The 19,005-nt window shown below is 48.9% G+C and overlaps 7 protein-coding genes across 7 annotated transcripts; 4 read left to right on the top strand and 3 right to left on the bottom strand. All coding sequences in view use genetic code 12, as the record gives it.

Annotated features, from left to right (window-relative positions):
- Nucleotides 1-375: 375 nt before the first annotated feature.
- CJI96_0001816 (uncharacterized protein) lies at nucleotides 376-2,286 on the bottom strand (the record flags this gene model as incomplete). Its single annotated transcript, XM_029035344.2, has 1 exon — nucleotides 376-2,286. One exon carries the CDS (start codon nucleotides 2,284-2,286, stop codon nucleotides 376-378), a length of 1,911 nt encoding a protein of 636 aa, XP_028890586.2.
- A 1,985-nt stretch (nucleotides 2,287-4,271) lies between these two features.
- Nucleotides 4,272-7,366, bottom strand: CJI96_0001815 (uncharacterized protein; the record flags this gene model as incomplete). Its single annotated transcript, XM_029035343.2, has 3 exons — nucleotides 4,272-5,007; nucleotides 5,401-5,413; nucleotides 5,959-7,366. The coding sequence occupies 3 exons, from the start codon at nucleotides 7,364-7,366 to the stop codon at nucleotides 4,272-4,274; spliced, it is 2,157 nt and encodes a 718-aa protein (XP_028890585.2).
- A 517-nt stretch (nucleotides 7,367-7,883) lies between these two features.
- On the bottom strand, nucleotides 7,884-8,735 carry CJI96_0001814 (uncharacterized protein; the record flags this gene model as incomplete). The annotated part of the gene is made up of 1 exon (XM_029035342.2): nucleotides 7,884-8,735. The coding sequence occupies one exon, from the start codon at nucleotides 8,733-8,735 to the stop codon at nucleotides 7,884-7,886; it is 852 nt and encodes a 283-aa protein (XP_028890584.2).
- A 2,080-nt stretch (nucleotides 8,736-10,815) lies between these two features.
- GPH1 (glycogen phosphorylase) lies at nucleotides 10,816-13,509 on the top strand (the record flags this gene model as incomplete). Its single annotated transcript, XM_029035341.2, has 1 exon — nucleotides 10,816-13,509. One exon carries the CDS (start codon nucleotides 10,816-10,818, stop codon nucleotides 13,507-13,509), a length of 2,694 nt encoding a protein of 897 aa, XP_028890583.1.
- Nucleotides 13,510-13,977: 468 nt separating this feature from the next.
- On the top strand, nucleotides 13,978-15,963 carry CJI96_0001812 (serine-type carboxypeptidase; the record flags this gene model as incomplete). Its single annotated transcript, XM_029035340.2, has 1 exon — nucleotides 13,978-15,963. The coding sequence occupies one exon, from the start codon at nucleotides 13,978-13,980 to the stop codon at nucleotides 15,961-15,963; it is 1,986 nt and encodes a 661-aa protein (XP_028890582.1).
- A 201-nt stretch (nucleotides 15,964-16,164) lies between these two features.
- On the top strand, nucleotides 16,165-16,908 carry YML6 (mitochondrial 54S ribosomal protein uL4m; the record flags this gene model as incomplete). Its single annotated transcript, XM_029035339.1, has 1 exon — nucleotides 16,165-16,908. The coding sequence occupies one exon, from the start codon at nucleotides 16,165-16,167 to the stop codon at nucleotides 16,906-16,908; it is 744 nt and encodes a 247-aa protein (XP_028890581.1).
- A 648-nt stretch (nucleotides 16,909-17,556) lies between these two features.
- Nucleotides 17,557-17,994, top strand: RPS18 (40S ribosomal protein uS13; the record flags this gene model as incomplete). Its single annotated transcript, XM_029035338.1, has 1 exon — nucleotides 17,557-17,994. One exon carries the CDS (start codon nucleotides 17,557-17,559, stop codon nucleotides 17,992-17,994), a length of 438 nt encoding a protein of 145 aa, XP_028890580.1.
- Between the last annotated feature and the right edge of the window lie 1,011 nt (nucleotides 17,995-19,005).

The following is a 19,005-nucleotide window of genomic DNA, read 5'->3' as shown; positions in this document are numbered from 1 at the left end:
GCCCTGTGCCTGAGGTCTACAGCTTCCATGGCTCTTGGATTTATCTTGCTGACTCATGACAGGTGACACATACATGGCACGGCAATTATGTGCCCGCAAAACCGTTCAGTTTACAACCAGCACATTGTTAAATAAATAAGTTCTCAACTCCCACACACTTATTCCGTCCCCGTGTGGCCCAGGCACCTTGGGAATTTCGTGTTGGCCAATTGGCTAGTGTGCGACATCAACAGCAGAATCTTCAGTGCGACTTATTTTGCAGCAAGGTTCCACCTCTTGTCTCTCACACTAGCCCCTTCTACAATCATCATCTAACAAATATCCTTTCCTATATACCGTTGTCCTCCCTCTGTACAATACATTTACCTAGATCTATCAGTGATTCAATGTGTCCACGAGCGACTTCAACACAAACGACTCGCTCTCTCTGTCGGAGTCCTTCTCCTCGGGCGCATCAGGGCCCATGGGGAGCTTGCGAGGAACCGACTCAAGCCCCAGGGGCAGGCTCTGCGCGCTGACGCCGAGAGGCGAGTTCTGGTACACCTGATGTGTTTGCTGTCCTTGGTTCACCAGCGGCCGCCTCTTGTGGTTGGGAACGTACGGGATGCCGTTCACCGCGCACATCCAGATTCTCGTCTTGTAGATTCTGAACAACTCCCGCACAAGATCTCTAAAGTCTATTCTGCGCGACGTCGAGTAGTAGAAGATCAACTTTTTGCGGTCAAACTGGTACTCGGCGTCCACCAACTTCATCTGCATCAAGTCTGACAGCGACAACAGCGTCTGCGGCAGCGACTGGTTCAGCTTCTCATTACTGCTGAGCATATTGGACGTCGAGGCGATCTTTGCCAAACACAAGCGGCACGCCTTCTCCTCGTCCTGTTTCTTGTTGAGAATCTGAATGATCTCGTTATGCTGAGCACGCCCAATGATGGGTTTGGGGAAATGGAGTGTGGGCGGAGCCGCCCCCGTGGCTGCGTGGTGGGCATGGGGCCCATGGAGCTGTTTCACAGACAAATCGTTCAGCGACGAATTGTCGCAGAGCGCTGCCTGCTGCTCTAGGAACTGGAGGAGCTTGAGCAAGCGCGCCTCGTCTATGGAGATGTTCATCTTGACAATCTTTCCCAAATCACGCCCGCGGTCTGCCTCCACCATCACCAAGTCGCCCACGCCGAGGTGCTCCTGCTCTAGCGACGAAGGCAAGTAGAACACATCGATGCGACCAGCTTTGAAAGCCACAAGCACGAGCTGGTAGTCATGCAACAGGCTCTCCACGGGGAATTTGGGGAGCTGGTACGAGTCGCCCAAATACTTTTCCTCGTCAAAGAATCGCTGAGCCAAGTACTCGGCCGTCACCTTGACCCGCTTGTGGGGATCCAGCGAAAAATACTCGTGCACCTGGGCTGTGGGCGAGGGTGCGGTGGTTGAGGCAGAGGTAGGGGCAACTGAGGCATTCGTGGTTGCAGCAGTCGCAGCAGTCGCAGCAGTCGCAGCAGCCGTAGCAGCCGTAGCAGAGACCGTAGTATTAGCAGATGCCACATTCAGCTGAGAAGTTGATGCCTCTTGAGGACTCGTGGGAACCTGGGCAGGGGCGGCGGCAAAGCCCGACAAGTTAGCGCCAAACATGTTCCAGCCGGCCAGCAGCTGGGCGTGCGCCAGGTAGGGCGCCAGGAAAAGCCCCAGTCCGGGGAAAACATCTCCAACCGAATGGCGCCTGGCGGTAGTTTCCCAAGCAGGCAGCGCTTGAGGTGATGATGGATCGGCGAATTGACCTTTAGCGGAATTCATGGCCGCGGTATTCGATGCCCATAGGCCAGGGGCAAACGCCAAGTCGTTGCTTTGGCTGTTGCCCTGGTTTGGATGCGAAAATGTCAGGCCTGCTTGTGTCGCACCAGACAACAGCGGAGGTGGCATAGACATCATCGAGTGGCCCACAGACGAGTTGCGGCCACGGGAGTCGAGCTCATAAAATGTCAGGCTGCCGAACTGCGACGAAGGAGGGTTTTGGTACGATTGGTTTTGGTACTGATTTGGGTGGGGCAGAAAGTACAGCTGCGAAGGTAGCTGGGCGGAAAAGTGGGCTGGAGCAGTGCCTGGGGCGGCTCCTGGAGCACTTGGAGCGCTGTGAAAATGGGGTCGTGGTTGTAAGGAGGGTGCCGGAGTAGGGCCTCCCTGGTGGTTGGGCAGCAGTGGCGCCCAGATGTTCTGCTCGAGGGAGTTGCGGCGCGACGACGACGAGTCCCTGTCAAAGGGCAGCCTAAACTGCGGCAGCGAAGAGCCAAACATCTAGTCTATTCTAGGGGACTCTAAAAAGTCGATGAAGAGGGGTTGAAAGGCAGTTGATGAAAGCTGCTGAAGAAGCCGACTGAATGGGCAACGCTGATTGAAGCTCGATCGAAGGGTCTTGGCCAGTAGATCAAGAATTTGCCAGTAGATCAAAAAAAATAAGTAAAAATGGATTCGTTGGATCAGACTGTCTCGGGGGTGATCTGAAGTAATGATCTGGCTGCTTTCAACCTAGGGACTTGAAAACTTGGTGAGATCGGGAATTGTCACTGCTTGAATAAACTGTCTTCTGTAGTGACACAAGATAAACCGCAGAGATTAAGGATGACACTTGGAATGATCTCGAAAGGCTCGATGGATGAAGATGGAAAAGTCCGGGCGACAAATCTTGGAGCCCAAAATAAAAAAAAAAAAGGGAGACTAATGTATCGCGAGCCCTTGTGCGGGCGGGCCTCGCAGTTTATAGGTGAGTGTGGTCAAAGCCTCTGGCAGACGGGGAGCCAAAAACAACGAGCGCCGGAGGGGGGAAACAAAAGGGTCAAGCAAGCGCACTCTTAGTCAGGGCAGCACAGCACGCAAGCAGAGGGTAGCCTTTCCTCCCTCGGGCAGGAAAAAACCCTTGGTTTTTATGTGGCCTTGGAACAACGGAATCGCGTGAGGGCAGGCAGACACACAAGCTACCACCCGCCCACGCCAGCATTGTCTAGAACGATTGTCACCGCATGGCGCCAGCAATGGGGCCCACTGGACTTGAACTACGATACACTTTTTCACTAGCGTGACCAGTTGCAAGTTAGCCGTTTGGTTGATCTGCTTTGATCCACCTTCCAAGCCGAAATCCCCCTGGTTGCCAGGATGGGGTCCCTACTTAGGGCCTTAGCCTGATCCTTCTTGGAGCAACACTGTGCCTGGTCGCAAGCCGAGGGTGGCTCCATCAAGTTGCCCGAGACACTGTGCCCTTGCACCAGTATAACTTTTTTTTTATTTTTGTTTTCTCGAGCATGCTTGGATCTTCCTCGAGTGAGGCTGCTTGCTCGAACCCTTGAGTTTTTGCTTTCTTCTTCAACCTCGCGCTGAGAGAGTTCTCTGGTGCTCGCCCTCGGAGCATTGCGGCTATCGGGACCTGCAGCACCTCACAAACCACACCACCAGTGTCGACAGTGGTGAAGTAGCCAATGGCAGTGGAGCCAATATAATACCAGGTTGAAATCTCGCTCAGAAACCATATTCAATCAAGGCATTGGCGACCCCCGTCAGACCCTCTGATCTTAGACCCGTGCCCTGGGCCCCTTGGACCCTGAGCGCTCGCTGCGCAGGGCTTCTCCTCATCGCTGCAAGATGCATCTCGCCAGCGTCGCCCATCCGCACTGGCGGAGTGTGTAATTGTTCGCTGGGTGGTCCTACGCTGAGGATTTGCCACCCCTGGGGAAAAGCTTAATTGTCGGGCAATGCACGCGAACTTTCCCCCTCGCCCCTCGAGAAGTGCTCGAATCTGTGTGCTGTGGGTGAGACATACGTCGACACATTGGTGACCGCTGGTGACCTCAGTCGAGGTGTTGCAGCCCCCCCTCTGTCTGCCGCCCTGCCTGCCTGCCTGCCTGCTGCCACAGACCCTCACAGATCCGAAGGGCTTATACTGCTCTTTTCGGTGAAATCTAAGTGTCCTCTTGTGCCGCGCTAGGTAGTGAAGCCTCTTTGAGGGCCGTTCGAGGGAGATGATGTCAGTGAGACAATTTTTTTTTTTTTAACTCTTCCATCATTGGCCCTGCTTCTGCCGTTTGCCAATTACTGCCATCTTTACAATCTACACTGCCTGCGATGTCGTACTAGTTAAATTATCAATTTACCGCTGTCCATACTTGAGTCGTATACTCTCTTGCCACCTCGTCGCCGTGTGGCCTTCAATTGGCCACAAACAACGGAACAACTCTCTCGAACTAAACTTCTGCTTCCGCATATGCGCTACTTTCTCCACCTGTTCACATCTACTGGTACTGCTGCTGGTTAGGCATGTTCCCATTGCCCATACCACCAAAGTACTGATTGTAAGGATCGTTGTAGCTCCCTTGCTGTGGGGGAATGGGCAATCCTCCCAGAGGATGGCCCTGGCCCTGGTATGGCATCTGGTGGGGCATGTGTGTTGGAGGCAACTGCTGCTGCTGATGAGCTGCCGCTGCGGCCGCCTGATGCTGTTGATGTGCCTGTACTTGTTGAGGGTGTGGAATCTGTTGTTGCTGCTGTGCCTGTTGCTTTTGTGCCTGCGGTGGTGCTGGGCTCTGCTCAGGCAGTTCCTGAGAGTTGCCATCACTCTGCTCTCCTTGCTCGTCGCCCAACCCTTCCTCAGGGGCATTCAAGCACGCTTGAATCAAGTTCTTACCTTCAGACTTGGTGACAAGCGGCTGCAACTTTGGCGTGGTGAACGTGTACACAAGACCAGTCTCACTTACAACCAACAACAACACCTGCGTACCCGTCAACACCGACAACTCGTAAGCCTTCTTCATGATACCTGCTTTTCTCTTAGAAAATGTGATGTGTCTTCTGGACTTGTCCTGGATGAATTTTATCTCGATCTTTCTTCTTTCCTTCTGCTGCTTTCCGCTCGAGGGCTCATCATCCTCCTCCTCATCACCGCCAACACCGGACACTGAGCCACGTGTGAATTGTGGGTCCTGGGATTCGAGTTCCTCGTTACTCTCCAACTTTGTTTGGTTAGCCATGCTTTTGATGTTAGTATACTGTAACTCCTTTATCGTATTAAGAAAAGCTTAAGAAAAAAAACAACGAAAAAGTTCCGAGCAGACCCGGCAACAACGGCAATACAAAAGCCCGGTCATTATCGGCATGTCAAGCCAACAGTCCATCGAGCCATGGCTTCGATTCGTCGTCGTTGGCACTGATGTTCATCTGTTGATGGTGATGCATCGTCCATAATAGGAAGGTTTTCGTGCCCGATTGGGTAACATCTTCAAAATCAACACTCCTGGAAAAAAACAAGGTGCAATTGCAATTGACAGAATTTCAAAAGCCAGGGTGGACTCGCTGAGTGCTCGTGCTTCGTGGTATTTGCTTGGAACTTTAGGTTGTTCGTTGTGTGGGTCATCGAGTACATACGTTCTGACACGTTCTGATAGGGAAAGCTTTATCAAGCAAGATCAAAACAGGATTCATTGGGGAATTTTGAGAATTTAACTCCTTTTGGAGGTTCGGTGTGCGCACGTCCAGTCCTCACTTTACGCGCATCGGCACCAAGAATTACCACTGTAAAGGGTGCACGCACTGCGTCTAGAGGTGCTCCTCATTCCCTATTGCAGTTTCCCCTGGCATCCGGCCCGGTCGCCTTCACCTCCACACACGGCCACCAATGAGGCAATTAAGATAAAAAAATATTTTTGAGAAGCCCGCTAGATATCGGAAATGCTGCGTGGGTGTTGTGCAAATCTCACTCAACAAGCTTTTTATCAGAGGAAGGTGAACTTTTTGGGTACCTTCATTCACCATAGTGCATAGTGCGGCACGCTGAAGCAGATGGCTGCAAAGTATCTCACACGAACACTTGACATGACAAAATGCACGGGATGACGTTGGTGAGATCGATTTTTCAAGATTGCCGTTCATTACTCTTATGGGCTTGATCTGTGCCAAAGAAGGCAGACTTCTAATTTGGCCCACTATTTATTCTGTCCAGGTCGAGTCCATTTACCTCACCATTTGTGTTGGTCGCAACCGTAGTGCCGCTGGTGTCAACTTCTTGGGAAGATTCTAATCTATCAACAATTTCCTTCATCTCGGTATCCTCCTGTTTTACTCCATTTTCAGGAGCCGGGGTCAATCCAGGTGTCTGAGAGGGCGTCTCTTGCGGCGTAGGTAAAACGAGGTCTTCCATTGTTAAAGAGCACGTTTCCAACAGGAAGCTTTCGAGGATATTCTTAATAGCCTGTCTGACATTTTCCGAAGGAAGCTTTTCTTCAGGTTTGTGAGCTGCAACAACTAAACACCTGTATAACAGCGATTTTGTGAAGACAATATATGGTGCTTGGTGTGCAAGCTTCTCTGCTGCTCGTAGATCCTTTATTATCTGGCTTTCATTGCTCAAGTCGCCGTCTAGCAAGCTGGGGGCTATTTTGTTGAACATTTTCTCGAACTGTTCATTGTAGTAAGCTGAGGTTGCTTGTAAGTCCGAGGCAGAAGGGAACTCCCCAACGAACTTCTTTTGTTCCTGTTCGTCTTCGAAAATGAAGTCTCCGTTGTCGAAATTATACTTTGGGTCGTCGAGTCCCCAGTCACTTCCAAACTCACCATAATCTGAGACACTGTCATTTTCTAGATCTTTTTCGAATTCTTCGTACGAAGCGTATCTTTCAGTCTTGGGCTTCCCTGTTGACGAGCCTTTTGCTGACCCCTTGGACTTACTCTTTGAAGTTGGGGCTGCCTTGGTCTTGGACTTGGATGGTGTTGATTTTAAGGTCTTCTTGGCCGAGGCTTTGGGCGGTGCTTTGCTCTTACTGCTGGTGGTTTTGGTTTTTGCCGCCTTAAGGTTCAACTTCAACTTAAGTTTCTTTCTTGGGGGCTCGTCTTCCTCCTCAACAGATTCAACGGTGTCGCTGAAATCCGGGGGTCCTCTGGAGCCCCAAAGGTTGAACTGATGCATATCTGGGGGATCTTTTGCCAATTCATAGGCAAAAACTAGAAGCTCATCTTTTTTCTTTCCTGCTGTGGAGTGTTTGTCCAAGAAGGTCTGAATCTCCTCATCCAGAAGAACCTTCAAGTCGTGATTCCTGATCCAAATGTATGTATCGTCGCTGAAAAATCTCACCGGCACAAGAATCGTCGGCTGCGTTTTCTTCTGCTGCTTGACGGATTTGGGCTTCAACTTCTTGATGTTTTCGGGCAAGATGTTCTCATCGAGCACCATTGCGGGCCATGCTCTGTAGCCCTTCACTTTGGCAAGCACAATGGTTCTTGGGGCCAAGCCTAATTCGGCTTGAAGCTTTGACGCTGTGCTTTGACCAGAGTCCTCGGCAATGCTTGTTTCTGTGGTTTCTTCGTTCACCATCGGTTGCTCAGCGTCTGCAGACATGTTGGTGAAGGCTTGATTCCGAGACGTTTGATGCCAAACAGAGTTGAGCGCGTAGTGAGAAGAGACCAGTGCAGGAGGATCGAGAAAGAGAGATGAATTGAGAGATAAGGAAACCACGTAATTGATTGACTATGAATTGATTTAAAGCTGCCTACAGTGGGGCCAAAACAGGGAATCTTTCAAGCAGTTTTATGTTGACTGTTTGAAGACCTCTGGTGTTTGAGACCTTTGTGTTCTGGGAGGGCGCCTCGTTAGTTGTAATGGCTGCGAATCCACTGAGCTCAGTGAATGTCTGTTAGCAGGAAGAGCTTATTCACTTCGGCGATAAGGCCAGCTAACTTAAATGACAATCTCCAAGCTTTTTGTTATCTCTTCCATTCAGCGAAATCGGTTTGATTTCCTTCACTAAAAAACAAGCCCTCCGGTGGTGCCCGTGAGCCCCTAGTATCCAGCAAAAAGTAGAAAGCAACATCAATGACAATCAACAACTTCTTGCAGAAGCCTCAATTGTTCCTTTTCAACTGCGTGTTGCCCACCTCCCTAGGGCGTGTTCGTCCACGGCAACAATATCGTCACCGCAAAACTCCAATCCCAGCACCGCCAGCAGCCCAAACTCCAAACTCTCCATCCTGTCGCCGTTCTTCCATACCATCACCTTCCCATCTTCAGTGCCCACGGCCACCATCTCCTTGTCCACTGCGCACCCAATTCTTGATTTCGCAGCCATTCCTACACCACTGAATTCTACCACCAGGGCGTTCTTCGCAGCCACTCTCACATCGCCGGTCTCAAAAACAACCACCACCTGGTCACCGCCCGCCGAGGTGTTCATGCCGACAATTGCACTAAAATCGCCGAATCGTAGCTCTTCATGTAGGTTATTCCGTACATCAACATGGTGAACTATTCCATCGCCCCCACCACAGAAAACACCATTCTCTCCCCGGGCGACAAAGTACAAATTGTCTCGGGCCACCTTGGCCCAGTGCACTTTTCTGGCGCCAGCGCGAGTGTCCCAAAAACTCACACCGCACCCACTGCCAGCGGAAGCAGCGAGGGTCGGCAGAAGCCAGGCGCCTGCAAGCGCCGAATCGGGCGAACTAAGGCGACACGAGGCCAACTTCGCCTGCTTCACGACGTCCCACACCAGCACTGTTGTTTGGGCAGAGGCAAAAAGTGCCAGTGCGGTTGGGTTGAACGAGAGCGCCAGCACCGGGGCCACCGAGCATTTCTGAGGGAACCTGGCGCGAGGCGAAAAGAGATCCCTGGCATTGGTCCCGTGAGGAGGAAGAGAAACTAGAGCGAGGCTAGAGTCTGAGGAGCCCACCACCGCGTGCGCTGGCGACACCACCTCCACCAGAGAAATCATCAATTGAGAAATCGGTGGGGTTGGCGGATTTGGAATCTAATCTGAAGAGAGGGAGAAGAAGGTAGTCGATGAGAAGCTTGACCTGAAGCTGAAGTTGGGGGACTGCATGGCGGAAGGCCGTCGGCATTAAGCAGCAGGCCCGAGACATTAAGCAGTAGGCGGCAGGCGGTAGGCACTAGGCAGTAGGTATTAGACGTTAGGATTCGAGGTGGGTTTGCAAAGGGGTTCTCCGATGGCACATATAAGTGTTGGTTGGTAGACCATGAAGATTTTACTTCCTGCTTCTTTCTTCTCGTCGGGCAAGGATCTTCTCGACAGGAGCAGTCATCTAGATATAGTCTTATTCAATTCTCGATGGTCTTCAGACTAGAGCTCACTAAGTATCTGAATTGACTTTATTGAAGATCACGCCAGCGTACGAAGGTAATGAACAGTCTAAGGCCATATATAAACTCAACTGACAGCATCAGCAGCAGCAACAACAGCTCATGAGGAACACGATTCTATGAGGCCGAGCAAATGGGACTGCCCAAGGCTCTAGTGTGAGACAAAACATCATAGGAAGATTAATTATGGAGAAGTGTATCACCCATTCAACATCATCAAAGTGTCTCGATGAGTGGTTGAAGTTTGACACTAAAACTCAGACAGACATTGAAGTTTTTGCCAGAATGAATTAATTTTCTTGAGGTTCATGGCAGCACCTATCAAAGATTGTCTCAGGAAATATGAAAGAACAGACGAGAAGTGCAGTAATCGCAATAATCTACAAACGGCTACCCGAATCCATCCTTCAAATATTACTATCGCATAAGCTTCCTAATGGGCACTGACCAAATAACGAAATCAGTAATTCGTCTCGAGTATTATCGATTCAAGTGAGGATTTCACTTCTACAAGTTTAGACAACTACGCCTGGTGAAAGGGGCCATTTGAAATGGCTGCGAAAACTCAATCCACGACCCCTTTCGCTGCTTGCGCCGCAGAGGTGAAACTAGTGGGTGGAATTGTAGCACTGAAACAGGGCATGCTTCTTTTTGAGCTCAGGGGGCCAATTTCAGTTCACGAACCCGCAAATCATAAAATTGAAAGCCCGGTTTTCGTCTGTTCATTGGCCGCAATGATTTATCAGGTGGAAGCCTCACTCACTAACTTCCTCACTTCCTCGTCCTCTCCTGCTCCCTCTCCACTGCCCTTCAGCGCCCGCCCAACCCAAGCTTGCAGGGAGAGTACGCCGCCCCACTTCTTTGCCCCACCAATCACGTAGTCGATTGACTAGTTTTAGAGTGCAAAAAGATGGGAAAGATCAGGCTCTCATTGTTGGCTTCTAACAATGGACTATACTGCCATTGTGGCGGTTTAAGGAGATGGAATCAATGGACGCCCCAAGTAGCGAGGTTCTATTCGCGAAACAGATGGGGCAAGGCAATTTTTAAAGCTTCCTCACAAGTGGCAAGAAATTTACCAGCAGAGCTGTAAACCGCCCGAGACTAGCAATTGAGGTCACAGGAACCTGAAACAAGTAGTTTAGTGGGCATTATGTAAGCTATTTGGTGCATCCAGCCTCGCTCTACGGCTGCAACAAATCTGCCACCTATCAAAAGCATAACGTCAAAATCTGAAAATTGACGACCGTCTTTCCTTACGTCTATAATTAAAGAGTTACTCATTGTCCCTTTGTGCTTTTGGGTGCCTCCACCTGGGGCGCCTCGAATTCCAGAAGGCGCTTAGCCGCCGCGCCTTCGTATATCGGTGCCGGAGCCCAGTGGCCCTACATTTCCGAAGAAGCTCTGAGCCATTGACAACGACAAAGACTGATGAAAAGTTGCTTCAGAAACAGCATTCTCGGGTTCGATGGGTGCCAATATCGCTTCTTTTTGGATATTATTCGTGGAATTGAAGCCCACCTTCTCTTTGCTTCATTGTGCCGGCTTCGGCGGGATGCCCCACGGTAGGGGGGTCGGCATGGCGCCATGAATGGGCCAATTCGCAGCCCAACTCGCAGCCCAACTCGCAGGCCAATTCGCAGCAACTCTTCAGCTTCTCCAACTGTTACTACTACTTTTTCTTCATTTGTTCGATGGGTGACTACGTGACGCCAGCGGCTATGCCGCAGCCTAAGTTGAAAAGAACCAACACCGGGTTCACACAAAACCAGATCATTGCCTATGATGCACAGATCCCAGAGTCGGCAAAGCAGATCTGGCGCAAGTACTCCAAGCTCCAGAACATGGACACCTCCAAAAAATTGGGAGCTGAGGAGGAGAGGAAGAACGTCATCAACAACGACGAGTTCGAGCAGTCTTTTGTCAGCAAAGTCGAGTTCAACTTGGCCAGAAACATGTACAATTGCGATAACATGGCCGCCTACCACGCTGCGCTGGAGTCCATCAGAGACAACTTGCTTGTGGACTGGGCAAACACCCAGCAGAAGCAGACCATTCATGACGGGAAGCGTGTGTACTACTTGTCGCTTGAGTTTCTCATGGGCAGAGCTATGGACAATGCCTTAATCAACTTGAAGAGCCGTGGGGTGGTGCTGCAGGCGCTCAATGGGTTGGGTTTCAACCTTGAGGATGTGCTTGAAGAGGAACCTGATGCCGGGCTTGGAAATGGTGGTTTGGGCAGGTTGGCTGCCTGTTTCGTGGATTCCCTTTCCTCCAAGAACTATTCTGGTTGGGGGTACGGCTTGAACTACCAGTATGGTATTTTTCGCCAGAGAATCATCGATGGATACCAGGTCGAGACTCCAGATTACTGGTTGAAGGATTCGAACCCTTGGGAAATTGACAGACACGAGATCCAGATTCCTGTCAACTTCTACGGAGACGTCGAGGAAGTGTTAGATGAGAAAACTGGTTTGACCAAGACTGTGTGGCACGGTGGTGATAGAGTGTTGGCCGTTGCTTGTGATTTCCCTGTGCCAGGCTATAATACTACCAACACCAACAACTTGCGTTTGTGGAACGCCAAACCTACCAGTGAGTTTGACTTCAACAAATTCAACTCTGGTGACTACCAACAGTCTGTGGCTGCACAGCAGAACGCTGAGTCTATCACTGCTGTTTTGTACCCAAACGATAATTTCGACAAGGGTAAAGAGTTGCGTTTGAAGCAGCAGTACTTCTGGGTGGCTGCCTCCTTGCATGATATCGTCAGAAGATTCAAAAAGAACCACAAGAGCGACTTCGCCAAATTCCCTGACCAGGTTGCCATTCAGTTGAACGACACTCACCCCACTTTGGCCATCGTGGAGTTACAAAGAATCTTGGTGGACATTGAAGGCTTGCCTTGGGATGATGCTTGGGCCATTGTCACTAAAACATTCGCCTACACCAACCACACGGTGATGACTGAGGCATTGGAGAAATGGCCTGTTCATCTTTTAGGTAACTTATTGCCTAGACACTTACAGATCATTTACGACATCAACTATTACTTCTTGAAGAGCGTGGAGTCAAGGTTTCCTGAGGACAGAGACTTGCTCAGTCGTGTTTCTGTAATTGAAGAAAGTGAGCCTAAGTCCGTTAGAATGGCTTACTTGGCAATCATTGGTTCTCACAAGGTCAACGGAGTGGCTGAATTGCATTCTGAATTGATCAAGACGACTATCTTCAAGGACTTCGTCAAGGTGTTTGGCCCCGACAAGTTCATCAACGTCACTAACGGTATTACTCCAAGAAGATGGTTGCGCCAGGCGAACCCAGAATTGGCGGCATTGATTTCTGAAGTGCTTGATGATAAAGACTACGAGTATTTGACTCACTTGGGTCGTTTGAAACAGCTCGAAAAATTTGTGGACGACGACAGCTTCTTGAAGCGCTGGGACGCCATCAAGTTTAACAACAAACGGAGGCTTGCAACCCTTGTGAGGACAGAGACTGGCATAGAGTTGGACCCCACTGTAATGTTCGACGTGCAAGTGAAGAGAATCCACGAGTACAAGAGACAGCAATTAAATATCTTTGCTGCAATCTACAGGTACTTGAGAATCAAAGAGTTGATTCAGGAAGGTGTCTCTATTGACGACATTAAGTTGAAGCACTACATATCCAAGGCTACCATCATTGGTGGTAAAGCCGCTCCTGGTTACTACATGGCCAAGACCATCATTCACTTGGTCAATGTTGTTGGTGAGGTTGTCAACAACGATCCTGAGATTGACAATTTGTTGAAGGTGGTCTTCATTCCTGACTACAATGTGTCGAAGGCCGAGATTATCTGCCCAGGTTCTGACTTGTCTAATCACATCTCCACCGCTGGTACAGAGGCTCTGGGTACGTCCAACATGAAATTTGCCCTCAACGGTGGCCTTATAATTGGAACAGTGGATGGTGCCAATGTCGAGATTACCAGAGAGATAGGTGAGGAGAACATCTTCTTGTTCGGTAACTTGGCCGAGTCTGTGGAAGAGATTAGACACAAGCACCGGTTTGAAGGCGTCAAAGTGCCAGCCACGTTGCAGAGGGTGTTTGACGCAATCTACCTGGGCATGTTTGGCGACCCACACGAGTTCAGGCCCTTGATCGAGTCCATCACTCACCACGGCGATTACTACTTAGTGACCGATGACTTCGACTTATACTTAGAGTGCCAGGATAGACTTGAGAAGATCTACGGCCACCACGGCGGAGACCTGCAAGACAAGGACCACTTGCACCAGTGGGTGAAGAAGTCAGTTTTGTCTGTGGCCAATATGGGATTCTTCTCCTCAGACCGGTGTATCGACGAGTATGCCGAGAACATTTGGAACGTGGAGCCTCTCAGCAGCTGAGCAGGCCAATAATAAAGGCTTTTGTGCGAGACTATAATTTCCAATATTAGCTCCCTAATAAGATTGTTTTAAATATGACATAAATTAGAAGTAGTCACCAGCCCAGTAGCGGTCTAACTCTAAGCACTTTTCTTTAAGAATGGTTGCGAAAAAAGCGAGTCTCCACAGGCACCTTTCCATAAATAGTAGGGGAGCAGATTTCCCGAAGAGCACCCCAACACGAACATAAGAAACTCGAAAAAATAAACCAACACTGATCAGCTCAAGAAAAACCTTTTTATCCATTAAACTTATAGCCTTTCTCCAATTTTTCTTATCAGGCGTGATTCTATCTTTTTGCCTCTTCTGGAAGTGCACTGCCAACAATCTTTCTCTGGGCGCCATGCGCATTATCAAGTTTCTTCCCGATCCACCTCCTAAACCGCACAGCTACCAATCTACAAACTGACGATCGCCAGCACCCGCCAAATGTTATGGCTATTTTTTCTTCTTGCGGCAGCGTGGGCAAACCCCATCAAGCTTGCCAGAGAAGAGCTTTCCCAAAAAAGAGGCTCTTCTGTCGAAGATTACTTGGTCACCTCACTTCCGGGGCTCTTCAAGATCGATACCAAAGATATCCCCGTGATGTTTGCCGGGCAGCTTCGACTCTATGAGCAGAACGACACACACTATTTCTTCTGGAAGTTCCAGGATCAGCATAAGGCGCCCGTGGCAGAGAAAAAGTTGATTTTCTGGCTAAACGGTGGGCCCGGGTGTTCCTCCATGGATGGCGCCTTGATGGAAGCAGGCCCGCTCAGGGTAAACAAGCACAAGGAGGTGGTGTACAATGAAGGGTCGTGGCATAAGAGGGCCGACATTGTGTTCGTGGACCAGCCAGCGGGCACTGGCTTCTCGTACTCTGACGATTATGCCAACAACTTGAACGACGTATCGTGGCACTTCAAGACGTTTTTGGAGAAATACTTCGACCTTTTCCCCGAGGAGCGACACTATGATATCATGTTGGCAGGTGAGAGTTTTGCAGGCCAGTATATTCCTTACATTGCTCACGGCATCATTGAGCACATGCCTGATATTCATTTGGCGGGCCTCTTGATTGGCAACGGCTACATCGACCCGTATACGCAAGGCCTCTCGTATTTACCGTTTGCTCAGCAAGCAGGAATCATCTCTACAAACCATCCTAACTGGAGAGATCTTCTTTCGAGACAAGAGGAGTGCCAAAAACGGGTGGACCATGCCAAGGCTGAGAAGACGCCTGCTGCCGCTGATTTGGCCACGAGGGTCTGTGACAACGTGCTCAGTCTTTTGCTTCAGTACACGAGGGACAACCGCGCTGCAAAGAACGAGCAATGCTTCAACATGTACGACTACAAGCTCAAGGACTCGTTTCCTTCTTGCGGCATGCATTGGCCACCAGATCTCCAGTATGTGACCCCGTTTTTGCGTGACAATAATGTGATGAACAGTTTGAACTTGGAGAATAAGATATCTTGGAAAGAGTGTCGGGGCAACGTTGGCACCCACTTGAACCAACGTGATTTTCCTCCTGCCATCTCTCTTCTTCCAGACCTTTTGAAGAACACTAAAATTGTGCTCTTTCACGGAGACAGGGATATAATCTGTAATTATGTGGGCGCAGAGTACCTCGTCAGAGATTTGGACTGGAATGGTAAGAAGGGTTTCTCGGAGTCTTTACCAACATACGACTGGATCCACGAAGGCGAGAAGGGAGGATATCTTCAGAGCGAAGCCAACTTGACCTACGTAAACGTCTTTGAAGCCTCCCACATGGTGCCGTTCGATAAGCCCGAGTTATCGAGCGCTTTGGTTGATATCTTGTATGAGCGATATGATGTCGTGGATAATCTGAACGAGAAGCCTAAGCTTATCACGCACGCGTTGTCCTATAGCGAGGACAACGGTAGGCCGACTAAGCCTGAACCTGGTGACTCTCAGACGTCATCTCTTGGCTCTTCCGTCCCGGTCGGAGGAAACAACAGCACAAGCACCACCGACGGCTCAGAGGTACACTACGGTAGCGCATTCGTGCGTCTTATTCAGTTTGCCGTCATTATTGTTCTCATATGGGGCGTTTGTGCTCTCTTTTCCGCTTACAGGTCACGTCCAGCATCCATCATCAAGACGAAGTCGTCAAATAGGAAAAAGAACGTCCAGTGGGCAGACCAGTTGGAGGAAGAGGAATTGGGTATCGGTCCAAATATTGATTCAAAGGGCTCTATCTTCTCGAGGGCTTTTCTGAAATTGACCGGAGGAGATCCTCGAGGTCGTTATGCACCAACGCTGCAATTCGAAGATATAGAATTGGAATCTAGGCGACATGATGACGATGCCGATTTCATCATTGCAAGCGATGATGAAGCGGAGTCGCCTCCAGAGGAAGAGGAGCCCGAGTCCGGTGATCCTGCATTGCACAGAAACTCTGAAGAATAGCGGCGTTTACTCGCCATTCACGAATTACGAAAAGTTTATAACCGAATGAACTATTTTTGCATATGAAGCAGAACCACGTACTTTAGCAGCCATCAGTATGTCCCAGTCCTACCACTTCACGAGTGCGCACGTGATCTACCATAGAAAAAATCTACTCAACCCAGCACCATCTACTTTCATCGACTATCAAACCGAATCTACATGCTCAGGTCATTTGTTAGATCCCTTGCTACCGGCGTCCTGGAGACCCCGTTGCTGATGGGCATACCTCCCAAGTACACCCTTGCATCCATCAGAAGTTTCCCATCGCTCGAACCTCACAAGATGGTTGCATATCCAAACCACTTCTTGAACAGACCGCTCAGAAGGGATTTCTTGTGGAGCGCTGTTGTGTTTGAGGCCGACAGAGCACGCTTTGGGTCTGAGAACGTTCCTACAAAAGGCGACAAGCCATACTCAAACAGAAAATTGCATCCCCAGAAAGGTACTGGTAGAGCGAGAGTTGGTGATGCCAACTCGCCAACCAGAGACAACGGATTGAAGGCACACGGTATTAAAGCACCACATGACTGGCTGACGAAGTTACCACGCAAGATCTACGCCAAAGGCATGCAGACAGCATTGAGTGATAAGTACAGAGCTGGCCAGTTATATATCATTGGAGGGGAGCAGAAGGCGGAAAGCGATCGCTTGATTACAGACTTTGAGTTCGAACACCCATACCAGATGGAAAAGTTTGTGGAAGGCCACGGGTTGCAAAGATTGAGTATTCTTTTCGTGACTGATGTGCAAAGAGACAATTTGATGAAGGCTACGGAGAAGAGGGCGAGGAAAACCGACGTTGTGGTGAAGGACGCGCTTGAAGTGAGAGACTTGTTGAAGGCCAATAGAGTATACATCGAGGAGGCAGCGTTGAACTGGCTTGTTGCCCATTACGACCTTTAGGTCACTGTACATAGATAATTGGGATAGGATGCAAACGTGCAATAATACATCTTGAAGTGCAAGTTGCTGTGGTAGAAATCATATCAGTAGTCTTTGGAAGCAGCCTTTAGTAAGAAGCAGCACCGGCTCCTTTAAATTGGTCGCACGACTGCTATGGACTCTTGTGGTGAACAAGTTGATTTTGACCTTCCACTCATGTCGAATTATCGTTGCTTTAACACCGCTGAAACAAAGCTAGAATGAGTTACGTTTGATAAGAAGGCCCATATTGATAACATTACGACGTACATATATACCTCAGTACTTTGGTTGCGAAAGCGGTTTCATGTTCCACATTAAGTATTCAAGAAAAGCAAGCGTTGGTTCAACACTAGCACCTGAATCAAGTTGTAGTTACTAGAATAAGACTTTGTTTAGCAAAAAGGGTATCACTATAATCTTGCAGAACGAAGCCTAGGGGTCCCTCTATAGGGCTCCAGCCCTAATGACTGCGAGACCCGCAGCGCCCTCACATACACGGTTCACTAAGTGTCCTCGACTGCGCTTCACGTGACTTACTCGCACCTGCACTGGGGAGGAAGAGGAAAAAAATTTCCAGCCAAAAGACTCTTGAATTTGTTCCCAACTACCAAAACAACACCAGCCGCCATGTCGTTAGTTGTCCAAGAAGACGGTTCGTTCCAGCACATCTTGCGTTTGTTGAACACCAACATTGATGGTAGAATCAAGATCATGTACGCCTTGACCAAGATCAGAGGTGTGGGCAGAAGATACTCCAACTTGGTGTGCAAGAAGGCCGACGTTGACTTGAAGAAGCGTGCCGGTGAGTTGACCCAGGAAGAGTTGGAGAGAGTTGTCACCATCATGCAAAACCCAACCCACTACAAGATCCCAGCTTGGTTCTTGAACAGACAGAAGGACCAGGTTGACGGCAAGGACTACCATGTCTTGGCCAACAACATGGAGTCCAAGTTGAGAGACGACTTGGAGAGATTGAAGAAGATCAGAGCTCACAGAGGTATCAGACACTTCTGGGGTTTGAAGGTGAGAGGTCAGCACACCAAGACCACCTCTCGTGGTCGTTAAACTGCTATGAGCATGTAACATGTAATTAATTTACGTATTGGAGAAGAGAAACGGGCAGGTCTGTGAAGCGGGCGGTGCTTTGTGTAGAATTGTAGGGTTGTCGATTACAAGGGACATGGATCAGAATCTGTGGGCAAACAATTATCTGAAGCTTTACTGACAGTTCATTCAGAATGAGTAATGTCGAGTGAATACGAAGGAAGTTGTTAGACCACATTGATACACAAAACCTTTTGTCGCTGTTTGTTCGAAAGATCGTGCTGTAGAGCTTTGAATTGTTTAGGAAAAATTTCACACATAAGATAATATCTTAAATCTTTCCGACTAGACCTGTGGTGGTGACAGCGTTAGTGAACTCGCCACATAATTCATCTTGACATGTATGTTTCTGGCCATTTTAAGAAACTATGTAACGGGCATGGGTGAAACATTATGTTCAGATGAATTTCTAAAATGAATTACTTTCAAGGTGTTGAAGCGTAGAGGTGCTTAGTCCATCATCAACACACTTACTTATTTTTTCGCAGCAATTTCCAATAGTTGCAAAAAACAAGAAGAATTTCATTTGAGCACATTTTATCAAAGACTAAAAAAAAACAAACAAAAAGATAATTGTAATCTAGTTACTTCTTCTTGCTCGAGAGCGGCTGTTGCTTCTCGTCATTTTCAGCCTGTGGTTTGTGCCACATGCGCTCCACATATTGAAACAATTTGTGGCTATTCTTTTTGTCCTTATTGTCACAATATCATAATAGGTTCCAATAAATTCTACTTCATAACTCAGAAAAAGTATTAAGGAGAGATTCCCACCATTTCTTGGTTGCGACCGTCAAGTTCATTTTGTGGCAAATTTCATGAGTGTGCTCATCTCCTGAGTTCCGTGATATATACTTCTTCAGCTAAAGGTAGTCGCACTCCACGAAACCAACAAAGCCGATGATGAGCTCTAGGAAAGATTCTCTGTTATTTGATGTAGTACAATCAAGAAATAAAATTAAAGAAAGTAATCAT

Source organism: Candidozyma auris, chromosome 2, assembly GCF_003013715.1.
Source record: "Candidozyma auris chromosome 2, complete sequence".
In the NCBI taxonomy this organism is placed as follows: domain Eukaryota; kingdom Fungi; phylum Ascomycota; class Pichiomycetes; order Serinales; family Metschnikowiaceae; genus Candidozyma; species Candidozyma auris.
The sequence above is the reverse complement of the archived record's forward strand: the minus strand, read 5'-3'. Positions and strand labels throughout refer to the sequence as shown.